Source organism: Octopus bimaculoides, chromosome 6 (genome assembly GCF_046866305.1).
Source record: "Octopus bimaculoides isolate indiv1 chromosome 6, ASM4686630v1, whole genome shotgun sequence".
NCBI classification, from domain to species: domain Eukaryota; kingdom Metazoa; phylum Mollusca; class Cephalopoda; order Octopoda; family Octopodidae; genus Octopus; species Octopus bimaculoides.
This window is the reverse complement of record NC_142933.1, coordinates 9,432,416-9,453,747: the sequence shown is the minus strand read 5'-3', so window position 1 is coordinate 9,453,747 and position 21,332 is coordinate 9,432,416. Positions and strand designations below refer to the sequence as shown.

The 21,332-nt window shown below is 36.5% G+C and overlaps 1 protein-coding gene across 2 annotated transcripts; it reads right to left on the bottom strand.

Moving 5' to 3' along the window:
• Positions 1-258: 258 nt before the first annotated feature.
• Positions 259-20,581, bottom strand: LOC106867269 (uncharacterized). 2 transcript variants are annotated; one of them, XM_089353403.1, is made up of 4 exons: positions 20,423-20,577; positions 7,822-7,854; positions 5,813-5,974; positions 259-530 (listed from the first exon to the last, which is right to left on the bottom strand). In XM_089353403.1, exons 3-4 carry the CDS (start codon positions 5,970-5,972, stop codon positions 277-279), a joined length of 414 nt encoding a protein of 137 aa, XP_089209529.1. In that variant the 5' UTR covers positions 5,973-5,974; positions 7,822-7,854; positions 20,423-20,577; the 3' UTR covers positions 259-276. The 2 variants fall into 2 exon arrangements, with proteins under 2 accessions (XP_089209529.1, XP_014767582.1); XM_014912096.3 differs by lacking the exon at positions 7,822-7,854 and having other exon boundaries at positions 20,423-20,581.
• Positions 20,582-21,332: the final 751 nt, after the last annotated feature.

Sequence of the window (21,332 nt, the reverse complement as noted above, 5' to 3'; positions counted from 1 at the left end):
AAACACACTGGAAGGATCAAAATAACATTTCAAAATAACGTTTCAAAATAACATTTTAAATAGAAATAAGCGAGATATTGGGTGAAAAATTAGCAAACCTCATTTGAATATCAGAGAAATATACTTAGTAGATATAGCAAAAAGGTTAGATATGTGCAAATATTGACAGATAATCACAAATTTTGTAATTTTTAAGTGATCTCATATGAGATCACTGGTGTAGGTAATGGGTTAAGTAACAGTAAACTGTAAACAACATTCAATTGTTTCAATCAATTAGTTTACTCTCAATTTTAATTTTGATGTGATGAAAAACCGTATAAAATATAAAATTTCTAAATAATTAGATGGATTATTTTTGATCATCGTCAATAATGTGGCCGCTGTAATAACACTGACACCGCGAAATATTTTTGAATACATTTGGCACAACAACTGTTTTTCCTGTTCTGACATTTTAGGGAGGACTTGTGAAGCAGGTTTAATCGTGTAGGACTTCGTATATGCTGTATATCCACCAATTACGCCACCTATTAAGATTAATAAAATATGTTTACTTGAGTAAAAAGTTAGTTAAATATGTTAGTATTTTATTCAAGTCATATAATACACTTTAAACATTCGTGACTTGGTACACACCATCTCCAGGAATGCATTTAATATGTAAATTGATATATCCAATAACTTAACACTGCTGTATGAGGTGGCTATGTGTTCGGAGTCGAAAGTGGGTTACATGGGTGCTGATGAAGGAACGACAACCCCCAAAATAAGGCATATACACTCATTACCCATTTTGTCTTCAATTTCATTGTTTGTTTACATCTGACGTCTCGATACAAAACGTTGCAAAAAATAAGTGTCGGTTTTAATTTCTGTAGAAAGAACCCTAACAAAATAACTTTAAAGGTTGACTTTAGAATGGTATAAAATGTTAACTACTTCTAACAAATAGCTGCCTTGCACATTCTAATGTTAAAAAAAAAAAAAAAACATAAACATGATTGTGATAAAGCGTGGCTGTGTGGTAAGAAACTACCTTCCCAACAACATTGTTCTGGGTTCAGTCTTCCTGCGTGGCACCTTGGGCAAGTGTCTTCTACTATAGCCTAAGGCCAACCAAAGCCTTCTAAGTGGATTTAGTCGACGGAAACTGAAAGAAGCCCATCGTGTATGTATGTGTGTGTGCGTGCATGAGTGTATGTATGTATGTATGTATGTATGTATGTATGTGTGTGTGTGCATGTGTGTGTGTAAATGTTTGTGTGTCTGTGTTTGTCCCCACCACCATTGCTCGACAACCAAGGTTGGTGTGTTTACATCCCCATAACTTACCGGTTTGGCAAAAGAAAGACCAATAGAATAAGTACTAGGCTTACAAAGAATAAGTCCTGGAGTCGATTTGTTCAACTAAAGGCGGTGCTCCAGCATGGCCACAGTCAAATGACTGAAACAAGTAAAAGAATAAGAGATTATAATAAAGAGGATTAGCCTAAACACCAAGGCAGAAGCACTAAGGAATCCATGAACTAAACCGTATAGAATAGACAGAATTAAAAGAAAAGGTTAGTAATAAATACAAGAGACATGGGTTCCAGTTGATCCGATCAACGGAACAGCCTGCTCGTGAAATTAACGTGCAAGTGGCTGAGTACTCCACAGACACGCGTACCTTTAACGTAGTTTTCGGGGAGATTCAGCATAACACAGAGTGTGATAAGGCTGGCCCTTTGAATTACAGGTACAACAGAAACAGGAAGTAAGAGTGAGAGAAAGTTGTGGTGAAAGAGTACAGCAGGGTTCGCCACCATCCCCTGCCAGAACCTTGTGGAGCTTTAGGTGTTTTCGCTCAATAAATACTCACAACGCCCGGTCGGGGAATCGAAACCGCGATCCTATGACCACGAGCCCGCTGCCTTAACCACTGGGCCATTGTGCCTCCACTGGAAGTCCAAATACCCGTTATTTATATAAGGTAAATGTGCAAAATACAACGCCCGATCTGGGAATCGAAACTGTGATCCTATGACCGTGAGTCCACTGCCCTAACCACTGGGCCATTGCGCCTCCACACAAGAGACGCATTAGATTAATACTCAAAACACAGCTAAATGCAAAAAAAAAAACAGAAAAAACAAAATAATAGACATCTATATTCAAGGTGTACTTCGGCTACCTTAACACAATGAATCAACCTCAGAATTTATTCTTTGTAAGACTAGTACTTATTCTATCGGTATCTTTTGCCTCACTGCTAAGTTACAGGGACGTAAAAACAACAACATGTGTTGTCAAACAGTGGGAGGGGGAAAACACAGACACAAAGTAATACACACACACACACACACACACACATACCCACAAGAGTAAACAAGAGAGACAGAGACAGGCAGAAACAAGGAAAATGTATTTGAATACTATGCAAATATTCTTTTAAAAAACTTTTCATTTAATTTTTCTAAAATTTAATTTTTCCAAAATTTAATTGTTTTCCATACTTACAGTTGAAAAAGTCTCAATGACTGAAACCGGTACTGAAATGTTTTTTTATTTTAGCAATTTCTACCTTGACTTTTTTTCCATATATAAATAAATATATATATATATATATATATATATATATAATAAAGTAAAGTTGTGGAATACCGTACGAGTGGAAATATATATGAAAGAAGGTTTGAAAATGCACTTATTTTTTTTAAATATTTATTTACTTAACCGGTTTCACTTTTTTAGAAAAAGATTATCAAAAGTCTTTGAGAATAATAAAAAATGTTAGAAAACAGTTCGAGTATTAAAATGCATATATACATTCTTTGATGATAAAATATATTTAAAGTATAAAGCTTTGTATGAACTTTGTAGTGTTACATACTGATTATCACACATTCTCTGATATTAAAATGAAAATGTTAAAAACAGTGTATGAAAATACACATATGGAAAAATACATATACATATTCTTATACATATTCTTTGACAATCGAATAAAGTTGAGGAGGAACTGACCTGGCTTTTTTCTCTTGTGTATATTGAGGGAATGCTTTACTGTCTTAAGAGACAGTATATACAGCAGGCTTTTTCAGTTCCCGTTGACCAAATCCATTCACAAGGTTTTGGTCAGCCCGTGGCTGTAGGAGAACACACTTGCCCCGGATTGCCGGGACTGAACCCTGAATTATATGGTTGGGAAGCAGGTTGCTTACCACTCAACCTCGCCTGCAATTTGGCACGGTGGAGATGACTCCATCAAAGCACTGAGGGTTAAAACACCTGAAAGTCATAGACAGGTGAGACAACTCACCCAAATCCTATTCATGAGCGATGGACATCGATGTTTCACCAGTTTTGTGGCTTATCAAAATCACATACTTAAACCGAATTAATGTTATGGCACTCGTGCCGGTGGCATGTGAACAAAACATTGGACTGACTCCTGTGCAGGTGGCACGTAAAAATTACCATTTGAGCGTGGCCGTTGCCAGTACCGCCACACTGGCCATCATGCCGGTGGCACATAAAAAACACCCACTACACTCTCGGAGGGGTTGGCATTAGGAAGGGCATCCAGCTGTAGAAACTCTGCCAGATCAGATTGGAGTCTGGTGTAGCCATCCGCTTCGCCAGTCCCCAGTCAAATCGTCCAATCCATGCTAGCATGGAAAGCGGACGTTAAATGATGGTGATGATGATGATGAATTAATTTTCTTCTCTATAAGGTCTTCGACCCCGAAAGGATGAAAAGTAAAGTCGACCGTGGCGGAATTTGAACTCAGAATGTAAAGACGGAAGAAATCTCATGAAGCATTTTGCTTGACATGCCAGATTCTGCCAGCTCTCTGCTTCCCCTCGTATTGCTTGCTGGAAGTGGTGGAAACACTGTTGTCCGGAGCGAAACGAAAACAAGCATCGATTACTTTTTGTTTGAAAAGAGCACGCCTGGTGACTAGGTTTGTTTTGTGGTCTGTTGCATCTTGTAGAAGCACCGAGGTTGGAGGGATGGCAGGAGATCTGTCTACTGTGTCCGCTCAGCTGTTCTTCAAATCTGACCATTTTAAAGTTATTTGAGAAAACATACAGCTCTGGGATAACTGACCAGCCGACTCCAAGCTATCAGCGGTACTTTACTGAACTGTTCGTGAGAAGCGATTGACTGAAGATGATAGACTTCAGTACTTATTCTACCTGAAGATGGAGAGTGCTGTGAAAAACCAGTTTCAACAGATGAAGTAGCAGACATGATAGGCGACTGTTCAATAGAAAAATTACCAGGGTTGGGCTATGTTTCCTGTGAAACTTAGTGTTAAATATCAGATTTATTCGCTATTTTCACTGTATTGAAAGTGTTTTACGTAGGATGTGCGCAGTGCCAAGTAGTGCTATTTCCTGTATGTTATATACATTTGTAAGTCCTGGTGTTTTGGTTACATATTTGTCTGAATGTTTTTTTTTTATCATACCTAATGCATCTACTATGATAGGAATTGCTTTTGCTTTTAGGCTCCACATTTGAGTTACTTCTATTTCCAGCTCTTTCTATTTTGAGAGTTTATTATTATTATTATTATTATTATTATCATTATTATTATTATTATTATTATTTTATTGTCTTTGCACAGCTTCTAAGGCTGGATATGTACTACAGTGTCAGCTGTTCACTACCAGTGGACTAAGGTAACACCTCTTATTTTTCGAGCACCTTCCGGAGTATTCGAGCGGTTCCAAGCAGTGCTGTTTTCTGCAAGTGCTCCATGTACTTCTCGAGATTTTTACTCAGTTTCCAGGGCTCCGACAATTACTGGTACTACTACCACCTTTTTCAGCGACCATAACTGCTTAACCTCCCAAGCTAACCTGTCATATCTCTCGACTTTTCTTTCTTCCTTATCGCATACCTTGTTGTCCGCTGGGCATGCTATATCTATGATCCAGCATCGTTTGCTTTCTTTCTCAATTAACTGGTTTCTTATTATCTACCTCATGGTTGCACTGAATCACAAAATCCCATAAGATTTTTGCATTATCATTTTCAATGATGCCTTCGGGTTTATGTTCGTACCACTTTTTTGCTCTGTCAAGTTCATACTTGTTGCAAAGCGTCCAATGGACAATCCTTGTTATATTGTCATGACATCTCTTATATTCCTTCTGGGCTAAGAGGCGTACACTGACTGGTGATATGCCATACGATTTCAGCATTTTGTCCACAAATTCTGCACTTATCACTTTCTGATATGTTGTCTATTCTGTATTTGATGTAGTTTGTTCTTAATGCTTGCTCTTGGGCAGCACAGATTAGAGCCTCCATTTCCAGTTTTAAATCACCTTTAGTCATCCATAGCCATCTTTTTTCTCTGTAATTCTTATCTTCAACATCCCTATGAAACTGTCCATGCATTCTTTTCTTTATCCACCTATTTTCAGTGTCAGTCATTCTCAAATGCTTGTACAGTGCTTTATCTTTGCAATCTTACATCCTACACAAACCTAACCTTCTTACTTTCAATAATAACGGTTCTGTGGCATTTTTTCCATACCATGCTATGTTGTTTTCTTCTGCTCTAATGCTGTGTTCGTATCCAATCAGTCCTCTTCCCCCACTTTTTCTTGGTACATACTGTATGTTTATGTCACGTTTGGGCTGATCCAACTTCAGGCAACAACTTGAGATAGGCGTCATCAAACTCTAAACTCTTCCATTTCACCATGTCTAACTCATAAAGAGGTGTAACTTGCCAGTGTAAGTAGCTAGGGGTACAAAATAGAAGATATGATGACAGCTTAAAGAAATGATATAACATAAGGTACTTACCGATAATAAATCCATTCGGGCCAAAAAGAAACCCACCAAGTAGTGTTATAACAATCGTAAATATGTAACCTTTCAAGTTGTTATCTGTTGAAATGGCCATTTTCTCATGATCACAAACAGTGTAAACACTTCGTAAAACCTGCTGCTCAGAAAGTACCATAACTGTATTAGAGTTAGAAAAAATACAAACGTTTAACAAATATGGATTTTTCTTTTATTTATTAATTTTTTTCAGTCATTGGACTACGGCCATGCTGGAGCACAACCTTTAGTCGAACAAATCGACCCCAGGACGTATTCTTTGTAAGCCTAGTACTTATTCTATTGGTCTCGCTTTTGCTGAACTGCTAAGTTACAGGGGCATAAACACACCAACATAGATTGTTAAGCGATGGTGGGGGAACAAACATACAAACACACACACACACACATACACACACACACACACACACACACAGATATATATATATATACGACAGGCTTCTTTCAGTTTCCGTCTACCAAATCTACTCACAAGGCGTTGGTCAGTCCGAGGCATCAATGCCTCCTGGACTACAGGTGTTACCAGTTAAAAATAAAGACCTCAACGCTCACACCCCCTGGGGATGAGGAAATGAGCATTGTGCAACGTGCCTGTATATGAACTGTCAAATTTTAAAAATATCAAATTAAATGGTATAAAAATGTATGCTTATTAGTAGCATAACACAAAAATAAAAAAGATTATTCGATAGTCAAATATGGTCACTATTTAAAGATGCTTACATTTTTCGTATTTTGTACAATTTCTCAGTGTCCTGCCTGTACGTAATTATACCAACCTTCCTTTATTGGACACTAAACTCAGCTTGCGAAGACCTGTTGGGGCAAGTGAGATCGAAACTGAACCAAATTTGATGGCTAGCACCCGTGCCAGTGGAGCGCTAACGGCACCATCCGAGTGGGATCACTGCCAGAGCAGCAATCTCACTCCCATGCCGGTAGCACGTAAAAAGCACCATTTGAGCGCAATCATTTCCAGCTTCGCCTTACTGGCACTTGTGCCGGTGGCATGTGAACAAAACATTGGACTGACTCCTGTGCAGGTGGCACGTAAAAAACACCATTTTGCGCGCAGCCGTTGCCAGTACCGCCAGACTGGCCCTCATACCGGTGGCACGTAAAAAGCACCCACTAGACTCTTGGAGTGGTTGGCGTTAGGAAGGGGCATCCAGCTGTAGAAACTCTGCCAGATCAGATTAGAGTCTGGTGTAGCCAACCGCTTCACCAGTCCCCAGTGAAATCGTCCAATCCATGCTAGCATGGAAAGTGGACGTTAAATGATGGTGATTCCCAGTCGTAACCGGTAGATTCCCAGTCGTAACCGGTAGATTCCCAGTCGTAACCGGTAGATTCCCAGTCGTAACCGGTAGATTCCCAGTCGTAACCGGTAGATTCCCAGTCATAACCGGTAGATTCCCAGTCGTAACCAAATGAGACTATTTCGTTCTTGGTCTACCCCTAAGTCTCTCTAGATTGGCTCGGTTTGAAGAACCCTCCTTGTGGTTCTCTCAAGTGACATTCTACTCTCGAACCAAAGAAGGAAGGCTCAACCTGGAGAGACTTCCTGATCTTCGAGCCTCGCAGCCTGTCGTGTAATATTGCTCCAGAGATCCTACGAAGGAACCATTTTGGCCACTTGTATTTGCAACCAAACCCTTTCCCTCATACAGTTCTATATTTAAGAGATGAGGAATTATGTACATTATTTACATTATTTACATTTGACGGATATTTGTCCTCATCTTGTTTGTTGTTAACACGTTTCGGCTGATGTACCCTCCACCCTTCATCAGCTGTCTGGGGGAAATTTTGAACCTGGGTTCTCATTCCTAAGGTATTTTTTGATGTTATTATTATTATTATTATTATTATTATTATCATCATCATTATTATTCAGGTCACTGCCTGGAATCAAACTCGGAATCTTGGAGTTAGTAGTGTAGTGGTTAAGAACGCAGGCTACTAACCTCAAGATTCTGAGTTCGATTCCAGACAGTGACCTGAAAAATAATCATAATAATAATGATAATAATAATAATAATAATAATAATAATAATAAAAATAATGATAATAATAATAACATTGAAAAATACCTTATGAATGAGAACCCAGGTTTGAAATTTCCCCAAGACACCTGATGAAGGGTGGAGGGTACATCAGCCGAAACGTTGTGTTAACAACAAACAAGATGAGGACAAATATCCATCAAATGTAAATAGTCTTTCAATCATTATCTAGCTTTCAGGACCCAAAAATATTTAAAAAAAAAAAAAAAAATACAACATATTTATGCTTTCCGAATATTTGAGAACCTCATACATGAAGAAATGTGATGGATATGAAAACATCTGTTTATATGAGTGATATAAACTGCCATTAAGGCAGTGAGCTGGCAAAAACGTTATCATGCCGGACGAAATGCTTAGCGGTAGCGGTATTTCGTCTGTCTTTACCTTTACCTTTACGTTTTGAGTTCAAATTCTGCCGAGGACGACTTTGCCTTTCACCATTTCGGGGTTGATAAAATTAAGTACCAGTTGCGTACTGGGTCGATCTAATCGACTGGCCCCCTCCCCAAAATAAATTTCATGCCTTGTTCCTAGGGTAGAAAAGTATATTTGTTCCTTTATTAATTGAATGCAAGAATATTCTTTTTGCTCATTGGCATGTATGTGTGTGCGTGTGTGCATGTCTGTGTGTGTGTGTGCATGTCTCTGTGTGTGTGTGTGATTTCTTTTTCCTTAAATGCAATGTTTCAGAAAACAACAGCCAAACACTTTCGTCCACCTCAACCCACATCTTTAATCATTTGTCACTGGGTCTTCACTCAAGCATAAATGTCTGCCTACACACTTTTTCTCTTCCTCAATCCCTATTTCCTCTCTCTCTCTCTCTCTCTCTCTCTCCAAATGCAGAAGCTTATGTATTCATCTCTTCAGCAAGACACTCGTTCCTATCTCCCTAGCTTACTTTCTTATCCCACAATACTACAACTCACTCGGTTGCTGGATCTTCTCTTACGGGCACTTGGTGCCACAAAAAGGGGCTATCAGTGCACTCGGAAAACTGGTTGGCATTTTCAAGGGGCATTCAGTTGTGGAAACCTACGAAAGATAGCGGAGATTGGCACAGCCCTCTGGCTCATCGGTTGCTGTCAGGCCTTCTAACCCATACCAGCATGGAAAAGGAGACATTATGGATGATGATGATGATGATGATGATGACGATGACGACGACCACAATTGTGATAACGACAACGATGACGACAACGGTGGAGGTGATGACGATGACATCTGTGATGACGACGACAATGATGATGACGACGACGATAATGATGATGATGAAGATGGCGACGACGATGATGACAATGATGACGATGATGGTGGTAATGATGATGATGATGATGATGATGATGATGATGGCAACGACGATGACGACGACATGTACTACAGAAGTTGTCGCTCCTTACAAAAGCAATGACATGAATATTCTATAAAACAATTCACAAAACGTCCGTTAATTCTACAATGTTTTTTTTTTTTCTTACAAAGTAATCTTAATGTCTAATAATGGAACTTTGTCCATTCATTCATATTCTGTACCATATAAGAACCGATTCCATCGCAATGTTCAATAGCTTGTTTAGAAAGTTGAAAGAAATTCCATCTGACTTAAGAAAATATCACAACGACACAATTTAGGAGAGAACTCTCTTGTATTCTTCGTTGAGGAGAGAATAAAGCGGTGGAGTGGAAGACAATCTATAAAGTGCAAATAATAATAATAATAATAATAATAATAATAATAATAATAATAATAATAATAATAATAATAATAATAATAGAGTCGAAATTAAAAGAAGAGTGCCACTGTTGTTATCTAGTGAACGATATTTCGACATCTTGTGTGTTTTCAACTGGTTGAAAAAATAAATTAGTCAATCTACTTCATTTTGGTTAATATAGAAAGGATTGAGGTAACTCCTCCTGAAGATATAGAGTCAAAATTAAAAGAAGAGTGCTATTGTTATCTACTTCATTTTGGTTAATATAGAAAGGATTGAGGTAACTCCTCCTGAAGATATAGAGTCAAAATTAAAAGAAGAGTGCTATTGTTATCTAGTGAACGATATTTCGATATCTTGTGTGTCTTCAACTGGTTGAAAAAATAAATTAGTCAATCTACTTCATTTTGGTTAATATAGAAAGGATTGAGCTAACTCCTCCTGAAGATATAGAGTCAAAATTAAAAGAAGAGTGCTATTGTTATCTAGTGAACGATATTTCGACATCTTGTGTGTCTTCAACTGGTTGAAAAAAAAAATTTGTCAATCTACTTCATTTTGGTTAATATAGAAAGGATTGAGGTAACTCCTCCTGAAGATATAGAGTCAAAATTAAAAGAAGAGTGCTATTGTTATCTAGTGAACGATATTTCGACATCTTGTGTGTCTTCAACTGGTTGAAAAAATAAATTTGTCAATCTACTTCATTTTGGTTAATATAGAAAGGATTGAGCTAACTCCTCCTGAAGATATAGAGTCAAAATTAAAAGAAGAGTGCTATTGTTATCTAGTGAACGATATTTCGACATCTTGTGTGTCTTCAACTGGTTGAAAAAATAAATTTGTCAATCTACTTCATTTTGGTTAATATAGAAAGGATTGAGGTAACTCCTCCTGAAGATATAGAGTCAAAATTAAAAGAAGAGTGCTATTGTTATCTAGTGAACGATATTTCGACATCTTGTGTGTCTTCAACTGGTTGAAAAAATAAATTAGTCAATCTACTTCATTTTGGTTAATATAGAAAGGATTGAGGTAACTCCTCCTGAAGATATAGAGTCAAAATTAAAAGAAGAGTGCTATTGTTATCTAGTGAACGATATTTCGACATCTTGTGTGTCTTCAACTGGTTGAAAAAATAAATTTATCAAGCTACTTCATTTTGGTTAATATAGAAAGGATTGAGGTAACTCCTCCTGAAGATATAGAGTCAAAATTAAAAGAAGAGTGCTATTGTTATCTAGTGAACGATATTTCGACATCTTGTGTGTCTTCAACTGGTTGAAAAAATAAATTAGTCAATCTACTTCATTTTGGTTAATATAGAAAGGATTGAGGTAACTGCTCCTGAAGATATAGAGTCAAAATTAAAAGAAGAGTGCTATTGTTATCTAGTGAACGATATTTCGACATCTTGTGTGTCTTCAACTGGTTGAAAAAATAAATTAGTCAATCTACTTCATTTTGGTTAATATAGAAAGGATTGAGGTAACTGCTCCTGAAGATATAGAGTCAAAATTAAATGAAGAGTGCTATTGTTATCTAGTGAACGATATTTTGACATCTTGTGTCTTCAACTGGTTGAAAAAATAAATTTGTCAATCTACTTCATTTTGGTTAATATAGAAAGGATTGAGGTAACTCCTCCTGAAGATATTGAGTCAAAATTAAAAGAAGAGTGCTATTGTTATCTAGTGAACGATATTTCGACATCTTGTGTGTCTTCAACTGGTTGAAAAAATAAATTTATCAATCTACTTCATTTTGGTTAATATAGAAAGGATTGAGGTAACTCCTCCTGAAGATATAGAGTCAAAATTAAAAGAAGAGTGCTATTGTTATCTAGTGAACGATATTTCGACATCTTGTGTGTCTTCAACTGGTTGAAAAAATAAATTAGTCAATCTACTTCATTTTGGTTAATATAGAAAGGATTGAGGTAACTCCTCCTGAAGATATAGAGTCAAAATTAAAAGAAGAGTGCTATTGTTATCTAGTGAACGATATTTCGACATCTTGTGTGTCTTCAACTGGTTGAAAAAATAAATTTATCAAGCTACTTCATTTTGGTTAATATAGAAAGGATTGAGGTAACTCCTCCTGAAGATATAGAGTCAAAATTAAAAGAAGAGTGCTATTGTTATCTAGTGAACGATATTTCGACATCTTGTGTGTCTTCAACTGGTTGAAAAAATAAATTAGTCAATCTACTTCATTTTGGTTAATATAGAAAGGATTGAGGTAACTGCTCCTGAAGATATAGAGTCAAAATTAAAAGAAGAGTGCTATTGTTATCTAGTGAACGATATTTCGACATCTTGTGTGTCTTCAACTGGTTGAAAAAATAAATTTATCAATCTACTTCATTTTGGTTAATATAGAAAGGATTGAGGTAACTCCTCCTGAAGATATAGAGTCAAAATTAAAAGAAGAGTGCTATTGTTATCTAGTGAACGATATTTCGACATCTTGTGTGTCTTCAACTGGTTGAAAAAATAAATTTGTCAATCTACTTCATTTTGGTTAATATAGAAAGGATTGAGGTAACTCCTCCTGAAGATATAGAGTCAAAATTAAAAGAAGAGTGCTATTGTTATCTAGTGAACGATATTTCAACATCTTGTGTGTCTTCAACTGGTTGAAAAAATAAATTTATCAATCTACTTCATTTTGGTTAATATAGAAAGGATTGAGGTAACTCCTCCTGAAGATATAGAGTCAAAATTAAAAGAAGAGTGCTATTGTTATCTAGTGAACGATATTTCGACATCTTGTGTCTTCAACTGGTTGAAAAAATAAATTAGTCAATCTACTTCATTTTGGTTAATATAGAAAGGATTGAGCTAACTCCTCCTGAAGATATAGAGTCAAAATTAAAAGAAGAGTGCTATTGTTATCTAGTGAACGATATTTCGACATCTTGTGTTTTCAACTGGTTGAAAAAATAAATTTGTCAATCTACTTCATTTTGGTTAATATAGAAAGGATTGAGCTAACTCCTCCTGAAGATATAGAGTCAAAATTAAAAGAACAGTGCTATTGTTATCTAGTGAACGATATTTCGACATCTTGTGTGTCTTCAACTGGTTGAAAAAATAAATTTATCAATCTACTTCATTTTGGTTAATATAGAAAGGATTGAGGTAACTCCTCCTGAAGATATAGAGTCAAAATTAAAAGAAGAGTGCTATTGTTATCTAGTGAACGATATTTCGACATCTTGTGTCTTCAACTGGTTGAAAAAATAAATTAGTCAATCTACTTCATTTTGGTTAATATAGAAAGGATTGAGGTAACTCCTCCTGAAGATATAGAGTCAAAATTAAAAGAAGAGTGCTATTGTTATCTAGTGAACGATATTTCGACATCTTGTGTCTTCAACTGGTTGAAAAAATAAATTAGTCAATCTACTTCATTTTGGTTAATATAGAAAGGATTGAGGTAACTCCTCCTGAAGATATAGAGTCAAAATTAAAAGAACAGTGCTATTGTTATCTAGTGAACGATATTTCGACATCTTGTGTGTCTTCAACTGGTTGAAAAAATAAATTTATCAATCTACTTCATTTTGGTTAATATAGAAAGGATTGAGGTAACTCCTCCTGAAGATATAGAGTCAAAATTAAAAGAAGAGTGCTATTGTTATCTAGTGAACGATATTTCGACATCTTGTGTGTCTTCAACTGGTTGAAAAAATAAATTTATCAATCTACTTCATTTTGGTTAATATAGAAAGGATTGAGGTAACTCCTCCTGAAGATATAGAGTCAAAATTAAAAGAAGAGTGCTATTGTTATCTAGTGAACGATATTTCGACATCTTGTGTGTTTTCAACTGGTTGAAAAAATAAATTAGTCAATCTACTTCATTTTGGTTAATATAGAAAGGATTGAGGTAACTCCTCCTGAAGATATAGAGTCAAAATTAAAAGAAGAGTGCTATTGTTATCTAGTGAACGATATTTCGACATCTTGTGTGTCTTCAACTGGTTGAAAAAATAAATTTATCAATCTACTTCATTTTGGTTAATATAGAAAGGATTGAGGTAACTCCTCCTGAAGATATAGAGTCAAAATTAAAAGAAGAGTGCTATTGTTATCTAGTGAACGATATTTCGACATCTTGTGTGTCTTCAACTGGTTGAAAAAATAAATTAGTCAATCTACTTCATTTTGGTTAATATAGAAAGGATTGAGCTAACTCCTCCTGAAGATATAGAGTCAAAATTAAAAGAAGAGTGCTATTGTTATCTAGTGAACGATATTTCGACATCTTGTGTGTTTTCAACTGGTTGAAAAAATAAATTAGTCAATCTACTTCATTTTGGTTAATATAGAAAGGATTGAGCTAACTCCTCCTGAAGATATAGAGTCAAAATTAAAAGAAGAGTGCTATTGTTATCTAGTGAACGATATTTCGACATCTTGTGTGTCTTCAACTGGTTGAAAAAATAAATTTATCAATCTACTTCATTTTGGTTAATATAGAAAGGATTGAGGTAACTGCTCCTGAAGATATAGAGTCAAAATTAAAAGAAGAGTGCTATTGTTATCTAGTGAACGATATTTCGACATCTTGTGTGTCTTCAACTGGTTGAAAAAATAAATTTGTCAATCTACTTCATTTTGGTTAATATAGAAAGGATTGAGCTAACTCCTCCTGAAGATATAGAGTCAAAATTAAAAGAAGAGTGCTATTGTTATCTAGTGAACGATATTTCGACATCTTGTGTGTCTTCAACTGGTTGAAAAAATAAATTTATCAATCTACTTCATTTTGGTTAATATAGAAAGGATTTAGGTAACTCCTCCTGAAGATATAGAGTCAAAATTAAAAGAAGAGTGCTATTGTCATCTAGTGAACGATATTTCGACATCTTGTGTGTCTTCAACTGGTTGAAAAAATAAATTTGTCAATCTACTTCATTTTGGTTAATATAGAAAGGATTGAGCTAACTCCTCCTGAAGATATAGAGTCAAAATTAAAAGAAGAGTGCTATTGTGATCTAGTGAACGATATTTCGACATCTTGTGTGTCTTCAACTGGTTGAAAAAATAAATTTGTCAATCTACTTCATTTTGGTTAATATAGAAAGGATTGAGGTAACTCCTCCTGAAGATATAGAGTCAAAATTAAAAGAAGAGTGCTATTGTTATCTAGTGAACGATATTTCGACATCTTTTGTGTCTTCAACTGGTTGAAAAAATAAATTAGTCAATCTACTTCATTTTGGTTAATATAGAAAGGATTGAGGTAACTCCTCCTGAAGATATAGAGTCAAAATTAAAAGAAGAGTGCTATTGTTATCTAGTGAACGATATTTCGACATCTTGTGTGTCTTCAACTGGTTGAAAAAATAAATTTATCAATCTACTTCATTTTGGTTAATATAGAAAGGATTGAGGTAACTCGTCCTGAAGATATAGAGTCAAAATTAAAAGAAGAGTGCTATTGTTATCTAGTGAACGATATTTCGACATCTTGTGTGTCTTCAACTGGTTGAAAAAATAAATTAGTCAATCTACTTCATTTTGGTTAATATAGAAAGGATTGAGGTAACTCCTCCTGAAGATATAGAGTCAAAATTAAAAGAAGGTACAAGATGTCGAAATATCGTTCACTACATAACAATGGCACTCTTCTTTTAATTTTGACTCTATATCTTCAGGAGGAGTTACCTCAATCCTTTCTATATCAATAATAATAATAATAATAATAATCCTTTCTACTATTGGCACAAGGCCTGACATTTTTGGGGAGTGGGCCAGTCGATTACCTCGAACCAGTGCGTAACTGGTACTTAATTTATCGACCCCGAAAGGATAAAAGGCAAAGTCGACTCCGGGGGTATTTGAACTCAGAACGTAAAGACAGACGAAATACCACTACACATGTTGCCAGACATGCTAACGATTCTGCTAGGTTGCCGCCTTTTTAATAATAATAATGATAATAATAATAATAATAATAATAATAATAATGATGATGATAGTAATAATAATGATGATGATAGTAATAATAATGATGATGATAATAATAATAATAATAATAATAATAATCCTTTCTACTTATAGGCACAAGGCCTGTAATTTGGGGGAGGGGACCAGTCAATTACATCGACTCCAGTACGCAACTGTTACTTAATTTATCGACCCCGAAAGGACGAAAAGTACCAGTTATGCACTGGGGTCGATATAATCGACTTAATCCGTTTGTCTGTCCTTGTTTGTCCCCTCTGTGTGTAGCCCCTTGTGGGCAATAAAGAAATAAGAATTATGTACAAAAGTCAGGAAAGTGAAGTGTATGAGTCATGATATACAGGGTGATCCAAAAGTCACCCTACATAGGAACAATTGATCTTTTTTATAAGAAACAGTTTATAAGAACAGTTTCTCTTTTTATTGTTTTTGTTGCTTCTGCTAAATGTGTGTGTGTGTGTGTGTGTGTGTGTGCCTTTGTATCTGTTTGTTCCCCACTACCGCTTGACAACCAGTGTTGGTGTATTCACGTTCCTGTAACTTAGCGGTTTGGCAAAAGAAACTGATAGTATAAGTACAAAACTTAACAAAAAAAATAATAAGTAGTGGAGCCAGTTGATCTGACTAAAAATTCTTCAAGGCGGTGAATTATAAGCCATAATTTATTTTACTTTTCTCTACCTTATGATTCCACCCATTATTCAACATACACGCTATTCCTATATTCCTGCATTATATTAACCTTATGTGGAGGCGCAATGGCCCATGGTTAGGGCAGTGGACTCGCGGTCATAGGATCGCGGTTTCGATTCCCAGACCGGGTGTTGTGAGTGTTTATTGAGCGAAAACACCTAAAGCTCCACGAGGCTCCGGCAGGGGATGGTGGCGAACCCTGCTGTACTCTTCCACCACAACTTTCTTCCTGTTTCTGTTGTGCCTGTAATTCAAAGGGTCAGCCTTGTCACACTGTGTCACGCTGAATATCCCAGAGAACTACGTTAAGGGTACACGTGTCTGTGGTGGAGTGCTCAGCTACTTGCACGTTAATTTCACGAGTTGGCTGTTCCGTTGATCGGATCAACTGGAACCCTCGACGTCGTAAGCGACGGAGTGCCAACAACAATATTAACCTTATAATATTTTCGTTAATACCTCTAATACGTCAAGATAAAGACTTTTTTAAATACCTTTGAAATATCGTGTCAGCGTCCTAACGAGATACGTAAGACATCCTTCCAAGATGCGTTCGTAATAAATAACGTTTTAGTTATAAAATGAAAGTTTTTCGTAAGTCATTTGACGTTTGGTTAACCTTGAAACCGCTTTTGTTCAATTTTTTTTGAAACACATGACACAGAATGCATGTCTACTAATAATATAATTTGGCAACAGATTCGATCTCGTTAACGTAATCTTTAGGAACGAAACATTTCATTACTTTAAAGCATACAGTTAACACTAACTAAAACTGTAGATATTGAATAAAATCGGGATAAACCATTATTATTACTAATGAATATATATATATATATATATAGGTAGTTTTATATATATATATATATATATATATATATATAAATAATAAATGGGCGGAAATCGAACCAGTGAGTGTGTTAGATAACAAGGCATTAAGACAATATGACTCTTCCCAAACACAACATGAATTACTAATGAAATTTTACCTAAAGAACGCATGATTTCCGCGGGTCCAAAACACATCAAAGACCCGAGGGAACACAAATTTTACTGTTAAAGGAAAATGGGTGACACTTCTTTTAACTCATTAATAAAATGATTTTCCCACATGGGTTCGCTAAATTTTTACTAATACACCCATTTACAAGTTTAATAAAAATTAATCATTAAAATATATTATTTAACATCCTCCACTGGAATTGCACCGCTCTGAAAACTTATCTTTTTTTTTTCTCGCACTCTACCTAACTTGAAATTATTCAAATAAAACATAAACCACCCAAATATTATAGGCTCTTCTCTTCTTCTGAACCAGCATAATTGTTTTTCATTACTATTCCACTAATTGCTATAGTCACCATCCAGCCATCCGTCCATTTCCTCTACCCACTATTCCTTGGAGTGTGGAGTAGAGTCCTCAAGCACCTCCTGTGTATAGTCTTATTAGAAGCAGTAACCATTACACTTTCCGACTCGATTTCCAAGCATGACCTACGAAGGCTGTGGATATTATCCAGCCATCTTGTTCTTAGTCCACCCCTCTAATAATATGAGTTTCAAATTCTAACATAAAGTCAGAGTCCCTCTTATAATGTGTTGGCACTCCGTCGCTTACGACGTCGAGGGTTCCAGTTGATCCGATCAACGGAACAGCCTGCTGGTGAAATTAACGTGCAAGTGGCTGAGCACCCCACAGACACGTGTACCCTTAACGTAGTTCTCTGGGATATTCAGCGTGACACAGTGTGACAAGGTTGACCCTTTAAAATACAGGTACAACAGACACAGGAAGTAAGAGTGAGAGAAGGTTGTGGTGGAAGAGTACAGCAGGGTTCGCCACCATCCCCTGCCGGAGCCTTGTGGAGCTTTAGGTGTTTTCGCTCAATAAACACTCACAACGCCCGGTCTGGGAATCGAAACCGCGATCCTATGACCGCGATTCCGCTGCCCTAACCACTGGGCCATTGCGCCTCCACCCTTCTTATGATATAAAAAAAGAAAACTGGAGCTGTTTTCAAATCTTACATTGAAAGCTTATATCCTCAACATATGCCGATTTAAATTACATTACTTAAGCTTTCGTCTTCGATGTTCTCCTTATAAGATATCATTAATATAACGTGTGTCAAAATGTGACAGTTTCAAAATTGGATGCTCTGTTATATACCAGGGTGAAGGTTAAGAATACGTACACCCGGTGGTTAGGTTTAGGGGTTAAGGGTTAGGGTTTTTGTTGCGCCGAAAACCGGCGGTGTACGCATTCTGGCTAACCTTCGTTTTGAGTCACAGAGTTGCCAATGGTCAATCAGCTGTTAAGGTACAGCGTTCGGTAAATTCCGTAAGAAATTATTATTTTTTTTTTTTTATTTTAACTGGAAATGTACATGTCAGCATAAAGTGGAAGAGAGAGAAAATGACAGGGAAGTGTGTGTTGTGTGTGTATGTGTGTGAGAGAGAGAGGGGGTGTTGTCGGAAAGAGAGAAAGTGTGTGTTGTTGAGAGAAAGAGAGAGAGAGAGTAAATATCGTTTATTTACTTATTCTCGCATCTTTTTTCTTAGAGTGTTTGACTGAGAGAGAGACAGACAGAGACAGACAGACAGACAGACAGAGAGAGGCGTTACGCTATCATTCTTTCTCTCAATCAATCACTTTCTCAAAAAAGATGCGAGGAAAAATAAATTTTAAAAATGCACGCTGTCACTCTCTCTCTCTCTCTCTCCCTCCCTCCCTCACACACACACACACCTTTTCTCTCTCTCTCTCTCTCTCTTTCACATACACACACAACACACACTTTCTATCTCACACCCCACCATCAACATATACACACGCTTCCCTGTCATTTCGTCTCTCTTTCACTTTATTCTGAAATCAAACGAAATATACATTTCCAGTTCAAAAAAAAAAACAAATAAAAATTTCTTACGGAATTTACCGAACGCCGTACCTTAACAGCTGATTGACCACTGACAACTCTGTGACTCAAAACAAAGGATAGCTCGTATTCTTTACCTCCGCCACATAATCAGTATGTACGGAGTTTACACAGATGTAGAACGTGATCTAATGCCTGTGGTACCCAACACCTATGTGGAATTGTGATGAATTCTGGAGAAGCTCTGCTTTTGTTTTCTGGGGGTTTTTTTCTTTTTCTTTTTTCATAAACTTTAAATTAACAAAGCGTTTGTTAATTATACGATCCCTTTGCTGTGTATAGTAATGTACTTTGGTTAATCATGTTTAATTTACTAAGACGATTAACAATAAAGCGGCGAGCTGGCAGAAACGTTAGCACGCCGGGCGAAATACTTAGCGGTATTTCGTCTGCCGTTACGTCCTGAGTTCAAATTCCGCCGAGGTCGACTTTGCCTTTCATCCTTTCGGGGTCGATAAACTAAGTACCAGTTACGCACTGGGGTCGATTTAATCGACTTAATCCCTTTGTCTGTCCTTGTTTGTCCCCTCTATGTTTAGCCCCTTGTGGGCAATAAGGAAATAGATTAACAATTCTTTCATTATAGCTGTAGTCGTTCAGAGAGTTGAAAGCAAATCCGTTTAACGTAAAATATCTCAGAGACGGTGCGTGTGAGTAGAATGCCTTGTCTAAGTTGTTTGTCTTGACTGTGATCGGGACAAAAGAGATTCTCAAGAGAAAAGGAAATTTACCTGTGAGAGTGGGGAGCAAAAAGGTAAAAATTTAAATCTTGGGGACAAAAATCCTTTCACAGAACAACCATCCAATCCCTTGAGAACTAATAGCTATTCTGAAAGTCCGCTGCTCAGAGTTTGTAGACAGGTGTAATGGTAAAATAAATTAACTTAAGAAATTATCACAGTGGCTGTGTTTATGAGTGGAATCACTTGTCTTGGTGATCAGTCTTCATAACTATGATATACTTGAGAGATGGACAAAAGAGGTTTGAGAGAGAGAGACAGACAGACAGACAGATACACAGAGAACTTTATTATTACAAGTTGAAAACGAAGAGCTTTTTGATCAGCGGTGTTACGTATGGTTTAGTAGAAAATAATTGACAAAAGTAAAGGTGAAAGAAAAGAATTATGATAGACCAAAGTTACAACAAAGTTCACAATACATATAAATATACCTGCTGTTCTTCAGCTACACTCCCATGTAAAACCCCGGACAAAATAGAAATTTTTCATCGAAATTCCTCCAGCGAAGTTACAAATATTTTGATTATTCAAAATCGACGAGTCGCCATCCGAGCGTTCCGAAATGAATTACAACTTCCCGCCAATTAGTGGACGTTATCGTTCACGTTTTCGTGATATGAAATTATGTATAACTTAATTGTTTAATAATAAGAGTAGAAATTAATATTATAAAATAATATCATTAAATGATATCAATTTTAACTAGTGGTCAGCATATTTAGAAATGTCCGAGGACTGTGAATTCTATTTAAATATAAACAATATGAGAGACCACGAAGTGGATCCCTTGTGTGCTAAAAATAGACGTCAAACCGTCTTACCACTAAATCTGCCTCTAGCTCGTAAACATCTAGCGCTTTACTAAGTTGAGAACAAAGATTTAGTGGTAAGACGGTTTGACGTCTATTTCTAGCATCCAAGAGATCCACATAGTGATCTCTCATATTGTTTATATTTCGTAGTTAAATTCTGAGGTAAATCCTTAATCTTTGTGTCTTCTACTATAGCCTCGGGCCGACCGAAGCCTTGTGAAAGAAGCCCGTCGTATATATGTGTGTTTGTGTTTGCCGCCCCCCCCCCCCGCCCAACATCGCTTGACAACTGATGCTGATGTGTTTCCGTCCCCGTAACTTAGCGGTTCGGCAAAAGAGAGACCAATAGAATAAGTCCTGGGGTCGATTTACTCGCCTAAAGGCGGTGTTCCAGCATGGCCACAGTCAAATGACTGAAACAAGTAAAAGAGTAAAAGAGAGTAAAAGATACCTACGTCAATGTTCACCTCAACTCGACTTTGTTTCCTCATAACTTTCAGAAAAATGGATATTTTTTTAATGAAAGTAT